This window comes from Cyprinus carpio, chromosome A3 (genome assembly GCF_018340385.1).
Source record: "Cyprinus carpio isolate SPL01 chromosome A3, ASM1834038v1, whole genome shotgun sequence".
NCBI lineage: Eukaryota > Metazoa > Chordata > Actinopteri > Cypriniformes > Cyprinidae > Cyprinus > Cyprinus carpio.
Genome location: NC_056574.1, coordinates 13,625,813 through 13,645,088, shown reverse-complemented (window position 1 = coordinate 13,645,088; position 19,276 = coordinate 13,625,813). Strand labels below are relative to the sequence as shown.

At 37.0% G+C, this 19,276-nt stretch overlaps 2 protein-coding genes across 8 annotated transcripts in view; one reads left to right on the top strand and one right to left on the bottom strand.

The window, feature by feature from the left end:
• The window catches only part of LOC109048869 (pre-B-cell leukemia transcription factor 1-like), a 34,126-nt gene extending 23,926 nt beyond the window's left edge, over positions 1 to 10,200 (top strand). For 2 of the 7 annotated variants that reach the window (XM_042719303.1, XM_042719312.1), the window contains 3 exons: positions 2,585 to 2,741; positions 6,414 to 6,500; positions 7,418 to 10,200. In XM_042719303.1, coding sequence (XP_042575237.1) covers positions 2,585 to 2,741; positions 6,414 to 6,457 — 201 coding nt within the window. In that variant the 3' untranslated portion in view covers positions 6,458 to 6,500; positions 7,418 to 10,200. Of the gene's footprint in view, positions 1 to 2,584; positions 2,742 to 4,535; positions 5,081 to 6,413; positions 6,501 to 7,417 lie in introns of those variants that run through there. The other 5 variants (XM_042719313.1, XM_042719308.1, XM_042719297.1 and 2 more) reach the window with 5 other exon arrangements.
• Positions 10,201 to 12,185: 1,985 nt separating this feature from the next.
• On the bottom strand, positions 12,186 to 16,116 carry LOC109048845 (lysophosphatidic acid receptor 1-like). The gene is made up of 3 exons (XM_019066511.2): positions 15,691 to 16,116; positions 14,323 to 15,232; positions 12,186 to 12,602 (listed from the first exon to the last, which is right to left on the bottom strand). The coding sequence occupies exons 2-3, from the start codon at positions 15,062 to 15,064 to the stop codon at positions 12,277 to 12,279; spliced, it is 1,068 nt and encodes a 355-aa protein (XP_018922056.1). The 5' UTR covers positions 15,065 to 15,232; positions 15,691 to 16,116; the 3' UTR covers positions 12,186 to 12,276.
• Between the last annotated feature and the right edge of the window lie 3,160 nt (positions 16,117 to 19,276).

The window sequence follows — 19,276 nt, the reverse complement described above, 5'->3', positions numbered from 1 at the left end:
CGCATGGCCTACAAATAGCCCATGTGTATTGCAAAACCTGGAATCCAGTTTTCCGATAATGGAGCGTGAGGAAATCCTGCCCCATTTTTATTTCAATGAAATTATGCAGCTTTGTCAAACAAGGTTTTCATCTTATATAGAAATTGCAGGATCATTTAAGCATCAGTAATTCGTTTGTTGAGATCTGTCCTGTCAATAACGTTGCATCATGTCCATAATGCTGCTGTTAGCGCCTGAGTGTCATCACAAGCAGATACAGATCCGTCTCTGCTTAAGCATTATTTCCATTCTCCTAAGTAGTTAGTGATGCTAATTACTGATATCACACATTTCACAAAGATAAGCACTTTTTGCACATATTGCAGTGATTAAAAATAATATAATGAGGGCGTCATTTACTCGCCCTCATGTTGCTCCAAACCCGTAAGAGTTTGGTTCATCTTCGAAACACAAATGAAGATATTATTAATGAAACGTGAGTGATTTCTGTCCCTCCACTGTAAGTCCTTTACAACAAAACATTAAGGCTTCAGAAAGTTTATAAGGACTAGTACATTACAAAAGAAATTCATAATTCATCATTCATCATTCACACATAAACATTGATTATTGCACATACATAGAGCACATCAAATATGGTAACAACAACATACAAAAACATACCAGCGTTCATAGCATTAATTATAATATATTCATTTGTGTTTTGGAAGGTTTTAAATGACATGACTTTAATGACAGTATTTTTAATTTTTGGCTGAACTATCTCTTTAACTGCAACTGCAGAGTTGAGCTGTGAACTTGTGCTGCGTTCACATCATGTCAGACTTCCTGTAATTACACGTTTCCCACTTGTAAAAACCGTTCATGTTTGTTAAATTCTTAAAGTCAGCTTCAAAAGTTACAGTTAGCGACTTCTACACATTTCTGTTTGATCAGTGCACAGAAATTCTTTGACTAACAATAGAAGAAACAGTTAGGAAGCATTGCAGCTAATGTTAGCTCAGATGTGTGTGATCAGAGAAGCTACAGCTATCATGCACAGCTGGCATTAGATGTCTAGATGCTTACCTTCATAATGGAATGAGATAACATTTTGAACAGATTTGAATTCTCACCAACTGATAAAACCTTATTTTTATTGTTTTTTTTTTTTGTTTTTTTTTGAAGTCATAGCGGGAACCTTCTAATTGAGTGCATTGCAGAAATATTCATTTAAAAATAATTTAAGATTTTTTTAAAAGAATAATTCTTCAAACAAATAAATAATGATACTGTGAAATATTAATTTTTAAAAGAATAATTTTTCTTACCAAGGCTGCAATTATTTAAATAATGATACTGTGAAATATTAATAGAATTTAAAGGGGTCATGAACTGGCATTTTTTTATTATTTTATACCGTCGTCTGAGATCCACTTATGACGTTTGCATGGTTTTTACATTCCAAAACATCAAAATCAATAAGTAATAGGCTATTTTCTACCCGGCTCGAGAAACGCTCAGTTTTTATGGGCGTGACGCATTGAAGACTTGGAAGTATACGCCCACTGCTGTGATTGGATAATAGGTTTGCATAGTAAACAATCTTTTATGTGTGTCTTTTTGACAAGCTACGTCCTTCATAGTTGGAGCCTTCTGTGACTTTGGTTAGACACGTACACATAATCAAGACATATCAAGCAGTCTCAAACAAAGCAATAGTGACACATAGTACAAATATTTTTTACTCCCATAAGTGTGCTGCGCCAGTCCTGTCGGATCCAATGAAGATTGCACAGCATTGCTTTTTAATATCAGTCTCTCTGCAAATCCAGTGTCAACCTGTGTCTTGTTTACAAAGGAATCCACGGTGAAATAAAGCGAACAAACACTCACTGTTTTACTCACGTGAGCTGAAACTTCATTAAAAATAATATATTTGAATCTGAAGGAAGGTTATGCAGCGACTGTTCTTTCACAACCAGGCACTGCACAATATTTTGCGATCTTTAGCGGCATGTTAATTGCTTGGTTGCTCGATCCAGTTTAGTGCCACTTATGTTATATCCCTACTATGTCATGCGTGAATCAGTGGGCGGGGCTACAGAATTAGGTGCTGATATTCTTCTGTGGAGGCGGTGTTTAACCTGTCTGTCGGAAGGGAGGCACATTCCAGGATCTGGTGTTCGCTGGGCCTCGTGTCAATAAAAGCTTTTATTTCAGTAACAAGGACATTTTCAGTTCTGAAACTTACAGGATATTCTTGTAGTATTTGAATTTATTTTAAAATGAAATTTATTCCTGTGATGCAAAGCTGAATTTTCAGCATCAACAATTTAATGCATACTTGCAGAACAAAAGTATTCATTTCTTGCCAGAAAAAATCTTTCTGACCCCAATTTGTTTTTAACAGACGTGTAAACTCTGCAGTTGTTTAAGTTAGTTCAGCAGAATGCAGTGACAACGGCTGGATGAGCACAGGATGAGAATCAGTGTCCGAATCCTTTAAATGAAAATTGCAATTCTTTGAAAAGTACAGTAATGTCTTAGTAGTAGTAGTTCACTGTGATGAAATTGTTGTCTGATTAGATTTGTTTCATCTCAGGTCTCGAATTGGTTTGGCAACAAGAGAATTCGGTACAAGAAGAACATTGGTAAGTTCCAAGAGGAAGCAAACCTGTACGCCGTTAAAACAGCCGTGGATGCTGCCAATGTGTCGGCACAGGCCAGCCAGGCAAACTCTCCAGCAACACCCAACTCAGGTAAAGTGCACGGCAGCCCTCCCGTCATCTCTAGCAGATAGTGAAGCTACACGACGCACACCACTGGCCACAATCACACTCCTGTCTACATGTGTTTCATGCTATTTTCATTCCATTTCAGTTCTGTTATTCATCCGTTCTCAGGTCTGTTCTTGTCTGTCCATCATGAGATCTTTTTCCCCTGTCACAAAGAATGCTTGTTTGTTTGTATTTGCATCATGTACTTGCTGGGTGAGATTTAGATGCTGTTGATCTGGATTGTGCTGTAAAGCTGATCTGATTGTATCTAGGTAACAGCTGTTTTATCTTAAGGATAAAGCAGTCATAGTGTCTTTTTTCTATTGTCCTGGGAGGTTAGATGGCATACATCACACATCCATAGAAAAGTGTTTATGAATGGGTATAGTTGGGCACAGCATGAAGCAGAGTTTAGTTTACGGTTACATAACAACATCACATTAATATGACATTGTATGGATAGGAAGCTGATGTGCGATCACAGGTTTCAGGCTCAGTCAGACAGAAATCACAGTCTGTTTTTAAACTTATGCCAGTCTTGTTAATTTGTTATGAATAATCTTATTTTTTGTTTCTCATCCATCATGTTACAGAGGAAAAAATACAAACCATCTCATCTGATTAAAGCAGGGTTTCCCAAACCGGGGTTTGTGAGGGAACTGCAGGGGTTTTGTAAGTTCATGAAAAGCTAAAAATAACTTAAATCATAAAACATTTTATATTTTTAATAAATCAATAAAGATTAAGGTAAATAAATGATAAACTATTAGTATTATCCATTCAAAAACAATTACTAAAAAGTTGAAATCTATAGATTTTCCTACATGTCATGTGACCATTAACCGTCAACATGCAAATTTGTTGTTAAATGATTAAAATATTAACTTAAAATATCAAGGGATGCTTAGGTAATTATTTGGCTGACAAAAAACTTTGGGAATCCCTGGATTCAAATATTTAATCAGAATTGGATTGTCTAAACGTAGACGTGACCAAATTGTTGTTAAATGAAACACTTGTCTGTTGAATTTCCATCATGTTATATGAAGTCACTTATACCCACACTTATAAAATCACTTATGATTTTGATCATACCATCCACTCTCATCTCTGGCCATCTGAACATTTACTTTCTTTTCTAGTTTTGCATGACTTTTTCCTCTTAAGCTATGGCAATAACCAATAACTTTCCATTGATTACTAAAATATCCTCAGGGTTTTTTTTGTTTTTTTTTTGTTTGTTTTTTTTATCCCTGCCTAAATTATTGATGCTGTTTTGGCTTTTTGTTTGTTTAACATTTTCATGTTACTTTCATATGCACATGCACATCCACACACACTTGTTTAGAGTAGTTGAACCTCTATTTGCTCAGGAAGCAGAATGGAGAAGGTAGGTGATTTAACTTGGTGTTGTCATTTTTAACAAGAACAAGTATATTTTTAAACCCCATCTTCATATCCTGCTACATATCCGGTGGCCGGCATACCAACAATGCATCAAATCATTTAGAGGAAGTAGGATCTTGAGTTGTACACCTTCATGTAAAGCAACAGTCCGCATCAGCACATACGTGATACGTTTGTTCTGTCGTCTCTAGTCAATCGGAAATAGTCCCAACAGATTATCATGACCGTCTTTGGATTTCAGAATGTGACTTGTCCTGACTTTCATGCTCAGCATAGAGAGCAGACAGATTTTCACCACACACTGTAGGCTTTTCCAAAAGCCAACCCGGGCAGGGTTGCGTGCCTGATGGGCTGCGTGTATTGCTGCAGGGTCGTCTGGGTCGTACACGCTCTCTCACGCAGGAGACGCCTACCTCGGGCTGCGTTCACTCGACGGGGATGGCGTCAGCGTCACTCCCGCTGTGCAGCAGCAGCAGGTAGGCACTGAGGACGTCCCCTCAATGCCCTTCCTCTTCCATACCTGCTTACAGTGTAGTGATCTCTTCCCATTTCCCCAAAGCTACAGCCCCAGTCTTGAGTGTAGAGCTCTATCCTGGAAACGAACTCCGCCATCTTCCCTGTGGCATTGCTTCATTTCATTTCTTCGTCAGTCATCCACAGCCATTCCTTTGTCTCCTTCCTGTTAGATGAACTCTTTTCATCAAGGGCTCAACAGTAAGGATGTTCTACTGATGTCCCAAGGCCTCTGAGAGTGCTTTGGGTCGGTGTTTCTGAACAGTCGCCTGCCCCATCACACCACTACTACATGTGTTTTTATGACTCACAAATGTAGAAGTGTATTGTACTGTGAATTTTTTTTTCTTCCTATAAATACAAATTTTGTACCTGCCAAATTTTTTTTTATTATTATTATTAATAAATTGTTTTTAAACCAATAAGTTGTTTCTAAAATAATTTATTTGAAATATTATTCATTTTTATTTTTAACGTTTTGTTAGAAATAAATGTCTTAATTACACTACAGTGAAAGTTTGTTTTGTCATGGTTTTTAAAAAGTCTATTATGTGTTATAAGTCATAAATATTTATGTTAAGAGAACTTTTTTTTATGCTGGTTGAAAGTCTTTTCACATCCCGATAGCTATCCCTAATTGGTCTAAATGTATTTAGATGAATTTATATCATCTGTGGAAGCCATAGGACTATAAAATGTTTGACCAATCATATCCTTCAGTCCGAGGGCTATGATAGGCTGTTCCACCTGCCTGTCAACATTCGTGCAGATATAATGTGTCAACAGACCGGTTCCATTACGCTATTGCAGACAGAGTGAGAAGGTGTTATTATTGTAATATTATGCACTTATGCTTTGTACTGTTCTCACCATTGAATAAGACATGAGGTAATCTGACTGCGTTGCATTCAGTCCTCCACCAGCGCCGTCTCTCATCGTGTTGCTGGTTAGCCTCTGGTCTGCATGTGCATGTTCATGTGTTTTCAAGAGTGATCTGCAGAGAGGGTGCAAACTTAAGCTTTCAAAGCTAGCTTGCTATTTCTAGCCAATCTAAAATCACCTACTTTACCTTTAAGAGAGCATAACTTAAGAAAAAAAACATAAATGATGAAAATATCAGTACAAATATGAGCTACGTGCCAAAACACTTCCTTATTGTTGAGCCCTTATATATTGCTCTGATGCCACATTTACACTGTCAGCCAGTTGTGTTGATTTTATACTTTATTTTTCCAGCATCTGGAAAGGATCAAACCTTGTTGTGTGTGTGTGAAATAGTTTTTCACGTCTGACTTTGAGAACTTTCAAATGTTTCTGAGTTAAATACATATCTGATAAGGTGTGGTAATGTGCTAAACACTTAGTTCTCATTCCTCTCTTAAGTCATCTATATGAGTGCGGTGCAAATCAGTTTGGACTAAAAAGGAAACAGTTTGGCCTTTATTCACATATAAACATGTCAGTTATGTCAGAATTTTCATTTTCTTTCATGACTATAAACAGACAGGGCATCATCATATTAGAGAATTATGTGGTATAGGCAGTGCATCGACTCTGAACTGACACATATATAACATTAAAATGAGTTTGTGTTAGTGAGCATAGATATGGAAAATGTCATTGATTTAATGTATTAGCAGTGTTATTTATACTGTTACTGGTATGACTAAGACACCAAGATAGTGATCGAGTTTGACCTTCGATGCTGATGTGATGTATGTGTGTGTGCTACAGGTGGATATCCTGCACCGTGCTACACACCTGACGGCAGGCTATGAAGATCTGTCAGGAAGTCCTCTTTACGCCCCACACCATCTAAACGTGAGTACAGCACTGACCCACACACACACACAATCTCAAGCCACAGACTGCTTGTTAAAAGAAAAATTAAACCATTTGCTAAAAGTAAGAAACTGGAATGATTTTCAGTAGAGCATTAATCATCATGTTGACAAAGACCTAAAGATAATTTTGAAGGTCTGATGTCTGCAATTTGTGGTTTGTATGTTTCCTGTTTCAACACGTTTTATGTTCTGGTGTGAAGTTCTCTAGAAGATGCTTATCAGTCAGCTGCAGCTGAATACTGTATGGACACACGATTTGAAAAAACCCCTAACACTAAGAATTAAATCCATTTTTACAGAAATTCTTTTTTGCAATTGTTTTTTAAATCATTTGAAGTATTATGCCGTTTTATATATTTTTTAATTATTATAATTACACTACTGTGGTGAAAACATTAAGGTCTGTAAGATTTTTTTTTTACCATTATTAAAAAAGAATTCTGTTATGCTCACCAAGGCTGCATAATACAGTGATATTATGAAATATTATACCAAGTTAAAATTATTTAAAATATATTCTATTTAAATATATTTTCTAAAGTTGTATTCCTGTGATGCAAAGCTGAATTTTCAGCATCATTACTGCAGTCTTCAGTGTCACGTGATCCTTCAGAAATCATTCTGATATGCAGATTTGCTGCTCAAGAAACATTTCTCAATATTATCAATGTTAAAAACTGTTTTTTTAGGAAACGTGATACGTTAAGTATTCATTTCTTTTAAATAAATTCTTGCTGACCCCAAACTTTGAAATGGGAGTGTATCATTTTCATATAAACACAGTGTTTCCATTCATCTATATACAACATTCCATGCATCCTTATTGTTTTGCTGCAAAGTCTTCTGTTTCATTGCCTGTGCTACTTAACCTCATACATGTGACTCTCTCCACAGGCTAACAACAGCTGGCAAGACAACACCAACCCTTCCTCCATCACCTCTCCACCAGGACCACCTGGCAGCATCCACTCTGACACCTCCAGCTAATGAGGCTGGCACCACACACACACACACACACCCACACACACACAGAGCATCTCACCATCCAGTCTCGCCCGTTCTCTCCTGCTCACAGCTTTCGTCCTTCACTCTAGCAGATGTAAAGGTCTTCCATAGTCCTCGTTCCACTTGGTGTGCCAGGGTTCACACGCTGAACCAGACTGAAACACACGCACTCTTCAAGCAAAAGACACAGAACGTCACATTTGCTGAGGATGAAAAAAAAAACAAACGTCCTCCACAAAGGTCTTCACAAAGGGTGGACGGTCTACGCCCAACTCCATGTTACCTTTCCTGTTTCGACCTGTCATGATGGGGATTACGCAACAGCTCCCTCCTTGCTTTTACCAAAGTGCTGTCAACGGTTGTTGCACCTTCTGCTCTTCGTAGAACAACCTCAGACAACTAAACCACAAAAACACCCTTCAGCCTGCTTTTTAATATGGTTTCCAGTCACTGCTTCTGGCTTGCTCACAAAACAATCTGTTCTGCATTGTTCAACATTGTGTTAAGCACAAATCCTGTCAATAACACTTTGAGCTGCTGGTTGGATGGAGAGAGCTCCGGATCCATCAGTGTAAAAGTACGCTTTAACTAGCTGATGGCAGGAGAGTACGGTGTGAAACGGGAGAAACGCGGATGATGTGCGGTCGGCTACTACGTGTTTCCTCAGTCTACTGTCTCAACAGAGATGCTGACGTTGACCTTGATTTTAATAGTTTAGCTACACTATTTTTTCCTGCAGCCTTTTGTCCCCCTTTAAAGATGCACCAGCCACCAAATAAAAGACCCGACGAGAACTCTAAGCCCTTGTGTTCGGGAAAAGGGGTGTGGACGGATAGCTGGAGTATTCGTTTGGATTGGGACACGGGTGGGTATTTAGAAATATTTTTAAAGGGAAAGAAGAAATAATATTCCACTGTCTTCCATGCATGTAGGGTGTTGAGATGTTTTAGTGATTCCATTTAGCCTGTTTTTGTTTTTTTTTTTTTGACAAAAAAAAAAATTAATAATAATTATAAAAGCAGAGGGTGTGAAGAACAGACCAAATAAACAAATGAACTTCTCCAGAAATGAAAACTTCATACTGCCCAATCCAGTACTTCGTGCTGGTGTTTGGTTCTCTAGGATTTGCGGGATATTTTATCGCACGTTTTCATAACCGTGACCACGTTTCGTGAAAACCTTTCTGAGGAGGCCATAGCAGTTAACCAATAACTGTTACAGAGACCGAGGAGTTCTTTTGGTTTGCCGTGTGCTGTGGCCTCTCATGGTGTTTTCTAAGGGTTGGGTTGTCTCGTCACTCACTCGTGCTTTTGAACTGATTGTATTGTACGTGCAATTGAAAGCACCTGTTCCTTGGTAAAGCATGCTGTCTTTTTTTTTTTTTCTTTTGTTGTTGTTGTTGCCTACAATTTCACTAAACAAAGGAACTCTGTTGTTTTGTAATCAGTTAACATAGCCAAGCAACAAGGGCTTTTCTCCTTTCAAATTTAACCAAAAATAAGCACTGGATGTGTTGTGATTTGAAACAGATGGACTAAAGCTAGTAAAGGAACATCAGATGAATTTATATTTACTCTTTCCAGACAAGTTGTTTGTATTCCCGGAACTTGTTTTTATGGTTTGCGTGTTATTTTTTCCCCCCCTCTTTTTTTTTTTTTTCCAAGTTTACCTTTAGTCGCGGAAGCACCAGGGCGTTTTGATATATGAATGGAAATTCTATATATTACACAAATGACTAAATAACATTGAAATGTAAATTGGGGTTTTGTTTATATGTACACATGGAAAAACAAACTCTGAGGAGCTTTTCAAGCTATTATTGTGTCCTCTATAGATTACTGTTAGTTATAAACATTTCATATGGATATCTCCAACTAATGCTATTACTACACCAAATTTCTTTGTTTTCTTTTCTATCAGTCATCTATGGATGTCACTGTACAGATTGTGGAATGTTTCAGTGTATTTTCTCTTTTTGTACGCTTTTATTTTTGTTGTTTTGTTTTTAATCGCTGGGGGCTTTGGATTCGCTCATGAGCAAGAGTAATATTTGTTAGTCTCTGTAATATTCATTTTAGCGTTTCAGTTACATTTTATTTGGAGCGGGAGTCTCGAGTGTTATTTTTTTTTGTGTGTGGTTTTGTCCAAGCTGGTAGCGTTTGTTTGAGGTGCTGTGAAAATCCACTCGGTCGATCATCACTACTAACTGACAACAAGAATAATAAGAATAAATTTAGGAGTAAATGTATTAATTAATGTAACAGTATAATGATTTTGAACACTACATATCAAAGGTAGATTTGTGGTTCCTAAATGAATTTTTCCCAGAAGAATCAGTTTGGAAACTTGGGATTATGATCTGAGATGGATTCCACAGCACTGTATCAAATGACATCAGCATTTTTTTTCTCGATTTTTATCATTATTTTACTAGAATTGTAGTACACGCTTCCTTCTGTATTTACCATTCTCTCCCTCCTCTCTACCTCTCCTCTCTCCATTTCACTTGTATATAAACCCCACCATTTTCAGACTTGGTAGTCTGTATAAACTCCTTTTATACCTCAACTTTAGAACTGTTCTAGTGAGAGAGAAAAAAAGAAATATGAGAAAATTGTAGTGTTCCTTATTAGAAAAACAAAAACTAATAAAATAATCTAGTGTGCTTTTGAGCCTGTAGTTTGTTTTTCTTGTTGCTGTTCATTAAGGGGCTATTTGCATATCACAATTCGTAAAAGGATCTGGTTAAGGCGGTTATGAATGAGTCTGCCATTTTTCAGCGCGCTAGCCGATTGTCTCGCCCTTCCTGAATATTTATGTGGCATAAGAATAATAATATGAGGATCACAATAAATCAGATCTTTTCTCCTCATCTCAAATTGATTATGTGCTCTGTAACAGCAGAGTAAAGTTAGAAACATGGCAAAACCAAACATCAGGAATCACGACCATTGTTTGTTTCAGGTGGGGCTTTCTATATCAATATATTTCTTTAGAAAAGTCAATAATTCATGATCATTTGAATTGAAGATCATTGTCAAAATTACATTTTATCAACAAAACAGATCACCGCCATGATGTCAGAGTGTTCCTGTGTGGTTGTTAGGGTTGCTGTTATGAAGTTGCTTGGTTTTTACACAGTGGACCAAGTCTGTGTCAAAGTTCCGTTTTCACACGCTTAAGTTTATAGAATTTCAGTGCCAATGTCTTATTATTATTATTATTAGGGTTTCAGCAGGTTTTATGAAGGTACATTTAAGGGATCAGTATGTCACTATGTTCTTAAATGTGAATGTCAAGGAAAAATTTAATTAGTTGCATTAGCAATACATCTAAGTTTAAAAATACAACTTCCAACCAATCTCTATTACTTTTTAATTAATTTTATGTGGGGGAAAAAGGCTTATGACTTGAATATGTCTGCTCCCAACCACTAGAATAAGGAAACAACTTCTGATCACATTGCAAAAGTGATGTTCTTCCTCAGTATTTCTGTCTTGTTTTTCAGTGCAAATGTCTAAAGATCTTAAAAACAAGATACTTGAGAAACAAAATGATGTAAGAAATGTTTATAATTAAAAAAAACAGCAAATATCTGAAAGTGGGCTCAGAAAAATCTATTTAATTCAAAGGCAAAAAAAGCTGTCATACCCCATTAATAGAGGATTGTTTGTGCTTTAAGCATAAATAAAATTTTGTTCAAATTTTTAATACACGTGTTTATATTTTTCTATTGGAAAATAAATATCCATAGGAAGATATAAATTTTTTGCAATGCATGCAACATTAAATGCTATGATTTAAGACCCACAGAAACCCTGTATTATGCTTTTTTTTTAGATTGCTTTTAGTATGTTAATACAGCTTTTTGTGCATGTAAGCGACCTGCAGTTACAACATACAAACTCTACGCCAAATCGCCAACAGAAAACACTTGCCTGAAACTCCTCATTTGTAGTTCTACCATTACTTCTGTGGCTACATCACCATGTTAGAGATTTGCATAATGTCCACCTACTGGCAGCTTTGGCCCGCCCTCAAAGAACAGTTGTGAAAGTGATTTTATACATCGAGGAGACGCTGTTTTTGCTTGTTTGTTTGTTTTTCCCACGAGGGAAAAAAACATTGAATGGGCTTGTAACAACCATGGCATAGTTACCATACATATAATACTGTTTACAGCTGCTCATGAAGCCTCGGAGCTGAAACCTGATTATGGCAAGCGGCATTACATTTCCAACATGCTTTAGGCAGTCGACCAATCAAAGCAGACTTGGCGCTTTAAATACACAGGAACAGAGGGATTGCAGCAGCAATGTACAGTATGAAGAAAAAGTTATGTACATGTATTCAAGCAGACCCCTAAAATAAAACTACCTAAAAATAAAACTGAGCATAATATGGGCACTTTAAAATGAAAATCCGCAAGTCTGATTTTTTAGTAAAAAAAATAGCACCAATATTTTTCTGTTTCTGATCTTATTCCAAACACAAAATGCTCCAAAAAGGGCTGTTTTATGAATATTAATGCTTTTGCTTTGGGCAAAGAAAAACTTCCTGTGAGCAGCCAAACTGCCTGTGCCTTGTAACTAAACGACACAAAAGACCCCAATACATCTGTTGTCAAAAAGAGAAAAACGTACCAAAACAAGCTATCTAAAATGAAGTATTATTTACTCTTTGTACAAGCTGTGATCATTCCACTAAACAAATACAAAGTCATTTATTTACACCGAGAGATGTGTTTTCTATAAAGACAATAGGCTTTGTGGAGAAACGGGCTCTAAACTGGTGGAGTTATTGCTGTTTTTCTCCGAGGGTGCCACAGGCTCAAAGCGGATGCCAGAAGTCCCCTCATGCTGGCGCATTCTTCTCCAAGGGAAGCAGAGAATGCGTTTGTAGGTGGTCCTCATGTCCTCGTCCCGAAACGAGTAGATGATGGGGTTCACCAGAGAGTTACACTCGGCCAGAACCAGGCAGTACTTTTCATATTTAAGAACCTGACATTCACTGCAACTGAGACCATCCAGTAACAGAATCACCAGACCCGGCGTCCAACAGATCACAAAGGCACCTGTAGAGAAAAACGGTCACAAAAAAAAAAAAAAACGAGTTGAGAGTAGGTCACGGAACAGTTTGGTTATGAGGTGTAAACCACCACAGCATGCAAAACAAATGCATCGTCTTGCAAAATGTTTGATACCGTAAACACTGAACCAATCTGTGAACACTGGATTATGAGGTGAGATATACACAACAAACACACAACTGTCCGCAAAATGTTTGTAGCATTTTCAACAGTTGCAATTTAACGATTCAAAAAAATGTCATGTAGATTTCCATTTCAAATCAATTGTTCTTTTGAGCTTTCTATTTATCAAATGATCTTGAAAAAAAGTATTAATACAAATGTATTAAGCAGCGCAACTGTTTTCAATATTGACAATAATGAGAAATGTTTCTTGAGCAGCAAATCAGCATATTAGAATGATTTCTGAAGGATCATGTGACACTGAAGACTGTAGTAATGATGCTGAAAATTCAGCTTTGCATCACAGAAACAAAATGTAAAAAATATATATATTACAACAGAGAACAGTTATTATCAACTGTAATAATATTCCACAATATTACTATTTTTACTGTATTTTTGATTAAATAAATGCAGCCTCGGTGAGCAAAAGAGACTTTAAAACATTACCGACAAATCTTACCGACCCCCTGCGGTAGTGTACATTACTGTTCAATAGTAATTCATGTTTGTTCATTATACATTAACTAATGTTATTTTATGAATCAGAAGATTAACCAAGATTGATAAATGCTGTAAAAGTTGATCGTTAGCGTATGATACCTAATGCATCAACTTATTAGCATTAAAGGTGCTGTATGTAGGATTGACACCGAGTGGTTGAACTAGGTATTGCAGTCCAAATTCAAAATATTGAAGAGGGTTTTTTCACCCGGCCTCTTTCTCCTCAGACTTGATGCACACGTAGGTTGCCAGATTGAGGACACAAACAGGAACGATCGCACTTGGCGATGAATGAAATGAAATACACTGTTTTCTGCCAACTGGCAACCCAGTAAACTGGCAGTGGGCAGGTTTTACAAACCAAAACAAAGACCAGTATTCCAGCCCAGAACGCATATTTTCAAAAGAGAATAACTGACTGTAGCATTGTTTTTCAGATAAACAAGTATGTTAACTAAGCATGTTTCTTAAATATCTAAATATTTTATGCTTTAGTAGAGTTAAAATCTTACATACAACAGCTTTGAATACACTTGAGATATATATATATATATATATATATGAATCATTAACTGATACACATCACCACATGTTTTACAATCTGGACTGAACTTTTCCTTGTCATGATAACATTATGACTGGCCATTCCTGAAGTTAGTGTATTATTTTTTTGTTGGTTACAACATTCTTTTATTGTAAATTGTGTCACATGGGCTCTCATTTCAAGATTCTCAAATTTCTATATCTTTTAGTTTAATTATAACGTATAATTTGCATGTGATTTGAAGTACATTTACTCACAATAGCACCATGTGCTCGGTTGATGCATTTCTTTCCACACCACTTGAGTTCAATCCAACAAATTAATGCTCTGTATCCGAAAATCTTAGGGTAACTAAAATAACTGATTCTGTAGACTGATAAATAAATAACTGATAAAGTAGACAATTTCATTTTCAAATATTAAACTTTGACTCAGTCAACACACAGCGAGTAATCTCACAAACGCCTGAAGTCTACATAAGAGTCAAGGCCTTACCCAGAATCATGGACATGGTCTTCATGAGGCTGATAACAGTCTGATTGTTGGAGGGCTGATCCGTGTGCAGGGACATTGATCGCCTCCGCCGGCGAACGTAGATGAAGATGTGAGTGTAAACGGCCACCATGATGAAGAAGGCCATGAGGTTGAGGATGGCCCAGAACACTAGGAAGCTGCGGGAATACAGCGGCGCTACCGTGCAGCACGTGGACAGATCACAAACACAGTTCCAGCCCATGATGGGCACCAAACCCATGAAGACAGCCACCAACCAGATGGTGACTATCAGCATCACCACACGCCGCTTGGTCATGGTGCTGTGGAGCTGCATGGTGAAGATGGTCTGATGGCGCTCCACTGCCACCGCCAGCAGGTTGACTACAGACGCGGTCAGGCTCATGTTGATCAAAGCTCCGCGAATGAACCACTCTTTGATGCTCAAACTGATGGTCCACGGCCCCGTGTGGAACACAAGGTTGAGATACGAGATGCCGGCGAAGAGGTCAGCAGCTGCCATGTTCCCAAGTAAGTAATAAATGGGATAGTGGAACTGTCGGTTAATGATTACGGCCACTATGACCAATATATTTGCCAGAATAATAAAGACACAAATCGGGAGCCCGAGACCAACCACGATAAAGTCATGAGTGCGCCAGTTCGGGCTGATGGGCTTGCCAGTCTTGTTGTAGAAAAAGGACACTGAATTGTTAAAAGCCTCACAGGTTGAATTAAATAACATTATTGGAGAAATAGTGCATGTAAATCAATTGAGCTGTTCAGTTGTTGCCAGTTTTTCCTGATGCTGTAATCCTGCCGTGATCAGCTACCATTTGAAATAAAGCCTTTACATGTCAGAAATGCGCCAGTGTTGCTTCTTACAAGGAGTGTCTTTTATTGTTTTCCAACCCTAAAACACAAGAAGACAAGAAGACAACAACAACATTACGTCCTTATAAGTCCAACAAGTAAACAGGTTAATCTTTAACAAGAAAATAGAGGATATGATACCAATTAGTTTTCATTAGACACACATTATCTAGATTTGATATCAACGCAAATTAGCCGCAAAGTAAACTAAGTAATGAAGTTTAGCCCCCCGTTTCAATTCTGACTGCATAGTTTATTGCTTAAACGCATGCCTTTTTAAAGTAAACGTGAAGTCGAGAACTAGAAATGAAATTCGTTGTGGTTCTGTTACTTCTTATATTCAGTGAGAACTGGACGCAACAAACCTAACGTTACTCAGAAACACTTTATTCGTCCCTGCAGAGGTTAAGTTACACTGTACAGTGAGGCTCGGTTGTCAACACAGAAGCAACAACAGCTATTTTCTTCTAAAATGACACTAGGGGAAAAAACACTTACCGTTGCCAGAGCAAACAAAGCAAACGCACATAACAGCAGCTAAGAGTTGGCTGTGTGTCGATGTTTTGGCACTCGCCGGAAACACTCGTCTAGGTTTGGCGGAGCTCGTGGAGAAATCTTCGAGATCCCCTTGTGCGCCTCCCTGAAACCTGATTTGGTAAAATCACCGCCCGAGGATCCTATAAACGCGAGACTTTTGTGCAAAACGTTTGGTGACAGATTTAAAAAGTAAACATTTGAATTCATTTCCCAGAATCTGCTGCAAGTATATGGCAAGCCGTTTTCATATTTATTCCTTAATCCATGTGACAACCATTAGATTTCATGTCAGTTTCAATAGACGGCATTTAGTTATTCTTAACTATTAGTAGTGCTATTTTTTTTTTAAATAAAATAAAAGAATATACATTAGTACATATTTATTAGACACTAAAACGTTACTTGTAACTTTTTAATGAATTATAAAGTAGACATTCATTGCATATAACAATTAAGATTACAAAATTACAATTATGTTACTGGTGACAACTGTGAAAGATAGTGTCTCCTAATGAAAAGTTGGAAGTAAAAATTGGATTAAAAACCAATGTCAATTGGAATACACAGTCAAAAGTGAACAGTTGATATCTAAATTAAATGTTACTTGTTACTATTTGGATAGTGACTAATTTAATAGATAGGCTTCTTCACATCACTATTGGAGAAAATTATTATAGTTAGGAATAAATATAATAGCTTGCCATATGAGGTGAACACATAACGAAGATCATTTAAAAATGTTTTTGTGACTTGGGCTTATTAAAGAGTTCACCACAAAATTTATATTCATTTAGATTAGATTTGTACATGGAAGATAAATTTAGCAGATTGTCCTGCTTTGTTGCATACAAACAAAAGGGATGTTCAGACTGTCTGGCTCCGAAATCATCATATAACCATTAAAGTATCATAAACATACCATAAAAAAAATTACAAAAGTATCACAATAGTCAGTATGACCCATGCACTATATTCAGTCTAACAAAACCATATTTTATGTGAAAAACCAACTACTCAAATTAAAGTTTGAGCTATAATTAGAAATGGATGTTGGAAATGACTGACAAAAAGGGTATAGAGAGAATGTTAACTGCTTTTTGTAACAAAGGTTACTATTTTTAATTGTGACGTATTATAATCATCGTGCTCAGTATGCAGCCTCCTCAAGAATCAGGGATTCTTAATTTGTCCATTGTTGTCACTAATATTGAGATAATTCAGCACACTGAGCATTTAACATGCACCCAATAATCACAGGAACACTGAGCCAAAAAAATAAATAAAAATGGAACATACACATGAGACATTTTGATGTGGTTGTACAGTATTTAGTCATTAAATTTAAACAGACTGTAAAACATGACAGGCTACACTCCTTGGTCATTATGTTGGATGTTTAACTTAATGTTGAACTTATAATTTAACATTTGGAAGAAAACTTTGCATATACCTATAAATATTTCCTAACATAATGAGTTATACAACATAAATTTTCTCCCTCGCCCATGTGAGACAGTTTACTGAACAGATCTCAAACCAAACAGGGAGTTTTTTCTATTTCTTTTACTTCATTTAAGACAAACCAGACTAAATGAAAGTGTTATTTTGTCAGTGAAAACCAGAAACCTTGATAGAGCTAATAACTCAAAATAATTTCTTCATTGATTGTGTTTTATTATGTTTTTATCTAGAACAAAGTCTCATATGAGTTTGTTGACTTTCTCAGGTTGATCTTGCTGAACCCAGTGGCTGCATTCGGGAATAGTGTAAATGACAACCAGACCCCTTACACAAGGCTAAGTACCACCAGACATGCCCTCAACCAGTATATTGTCTGCTTCACCCCAAATTAACACATAGAACACACTGACATCCTGTGTTACTCTAGAAAGAGAAGTGCATAATTACCACTTAAAGCTATATACCACCAATGACACAGAAATTAAAGTGTGATTCATTTTATACCTGAGAAGAGAACGAAAGTAGTTCAGAGGGCCTGTGAGACCCCCGGGCTGGGACAGCCGGTATAGGTACCCCTCCAGCTGGGTCTCAGTCAATCATCTGGATTTGTTCCTGATGCCCAAATTCCTGCCACAAAATAGACTTCGAACCAACTATACGCACATGAGAAATACGAGTTGCAGAGAACCCGCTGTCACCACTTCTAAACTGTCACCTTAGACTCAAATGCAAAGGACAGGAAGTTAACTAGAGTTGATCTTCAGTCTGTTTCCTGTTACAGGAATATCACTGTCAAAACACATTACCATGGGCTTAAACATTAGAGGGCTTAAAGAGTTAATGGTTAAAAGTGCTTATACTACCTTAAAATCATGAAGAGACAAAACAATTGTGGGCAGCATCGTTAACTGGAAGAAACATGCATGTCCTGAGCACAACATCTGAGGGGATCTTCTCAGAACTGCATCTGGGTTTTCCAGAAATGACTATCAATTGTCTGTGCCCACATATGTTTTGGTTAAGAATCAGAGTTGTGTTGAAAAACAGAAATGAAATGATGCCCTATCTCGAAATTCTCAGTATATGAGGCATGAGGCAGGATGAGGGCAATGAGAAGTTGCACCATGTTTGGTCTCTCCAGTGCAAAATGCCATGCCAGATCATGGCCCACCAATATACAACTGGTGTGACCTGTAATTAAACACATATCATTCCAGGGCTTATTTACTAAGACAATACATAATTTACATTCAGCTGTGGCCCATCTGTATGGGCAGGAGGGGCAGTGTCCCACCTGAAAAAGAGCAGTTGCAAAAGAACAACTAATAAAAGATAATAATAATAAAAACAAACCAAACAAATAGCCTGTAAATATAGTTTCTTTATGTGTGTTTAGTAAATAAGCAAGCGCTCATGATTACTTGGTTATTTAGATAATTGTGTATCTTCCCCATAAATTTATTTGAGAATGTTACTAACAATATATTTCTGCCTCATCATTTGACCAAAATCTACATTAGATCGCAGTCAGAAGTTATTACAAATACTCAGTGGTGACTGACTTTTAAGTCAAAGTGTTGTATAAATTGTAGCTTGAAGCTAATTGTAGCTATAATTTCTCTGTTACTCAAATGTGATTATATTTCATGAAGTATTGTATCAAAAGAATTCACATGAGTTCATAAGATTTTTAATTATAGTAATATAATTTATATGGGGAGCAGAGGAATGTGGGTGGGCAAGACTGCCAGAGTAAAGTAATGCCACAACATCTGTGTTCAGATCACCTTTTCTCCTGACAAAGCCAGTGTAATGGCAATATTTCCATCTGCTGAATGTAAGCTTTTCCATATTCCAAGCTTTCCTGATGCACTGGTGACTTCATGTTCCTGTGCGGGTCATGACAATTATCAAAATAAATCTAGGAATTATTGGATTGTTGGATTTCAAATCAGACGGGGTTGAGGCATCAAAAGGAACTAAGTAATGAGTTGTTTTATGGATGGCAACTGTAATATTATTACTGAAATCTTATTAGTAATAGGTTACACTACTAGTTACTGCAAAAAGTAATATTATTACAGTA

Coding starts and splice junctions, on each gene's coding strand:
- LOC109048845 (XM_019066511.2), bottom strand. CDS start 15,064: ATGTTATTTAATTCAACCTGTGAGGCTTTTAACAATTCAGTGTCCTTT. Junction 12,603..14,322: donor GACCATGTCCATGATTCTGG/GTAAGGCCTTGA, acceptor TTTTCTCTACAG/GTGCCTTTGTGATCTGTTGG.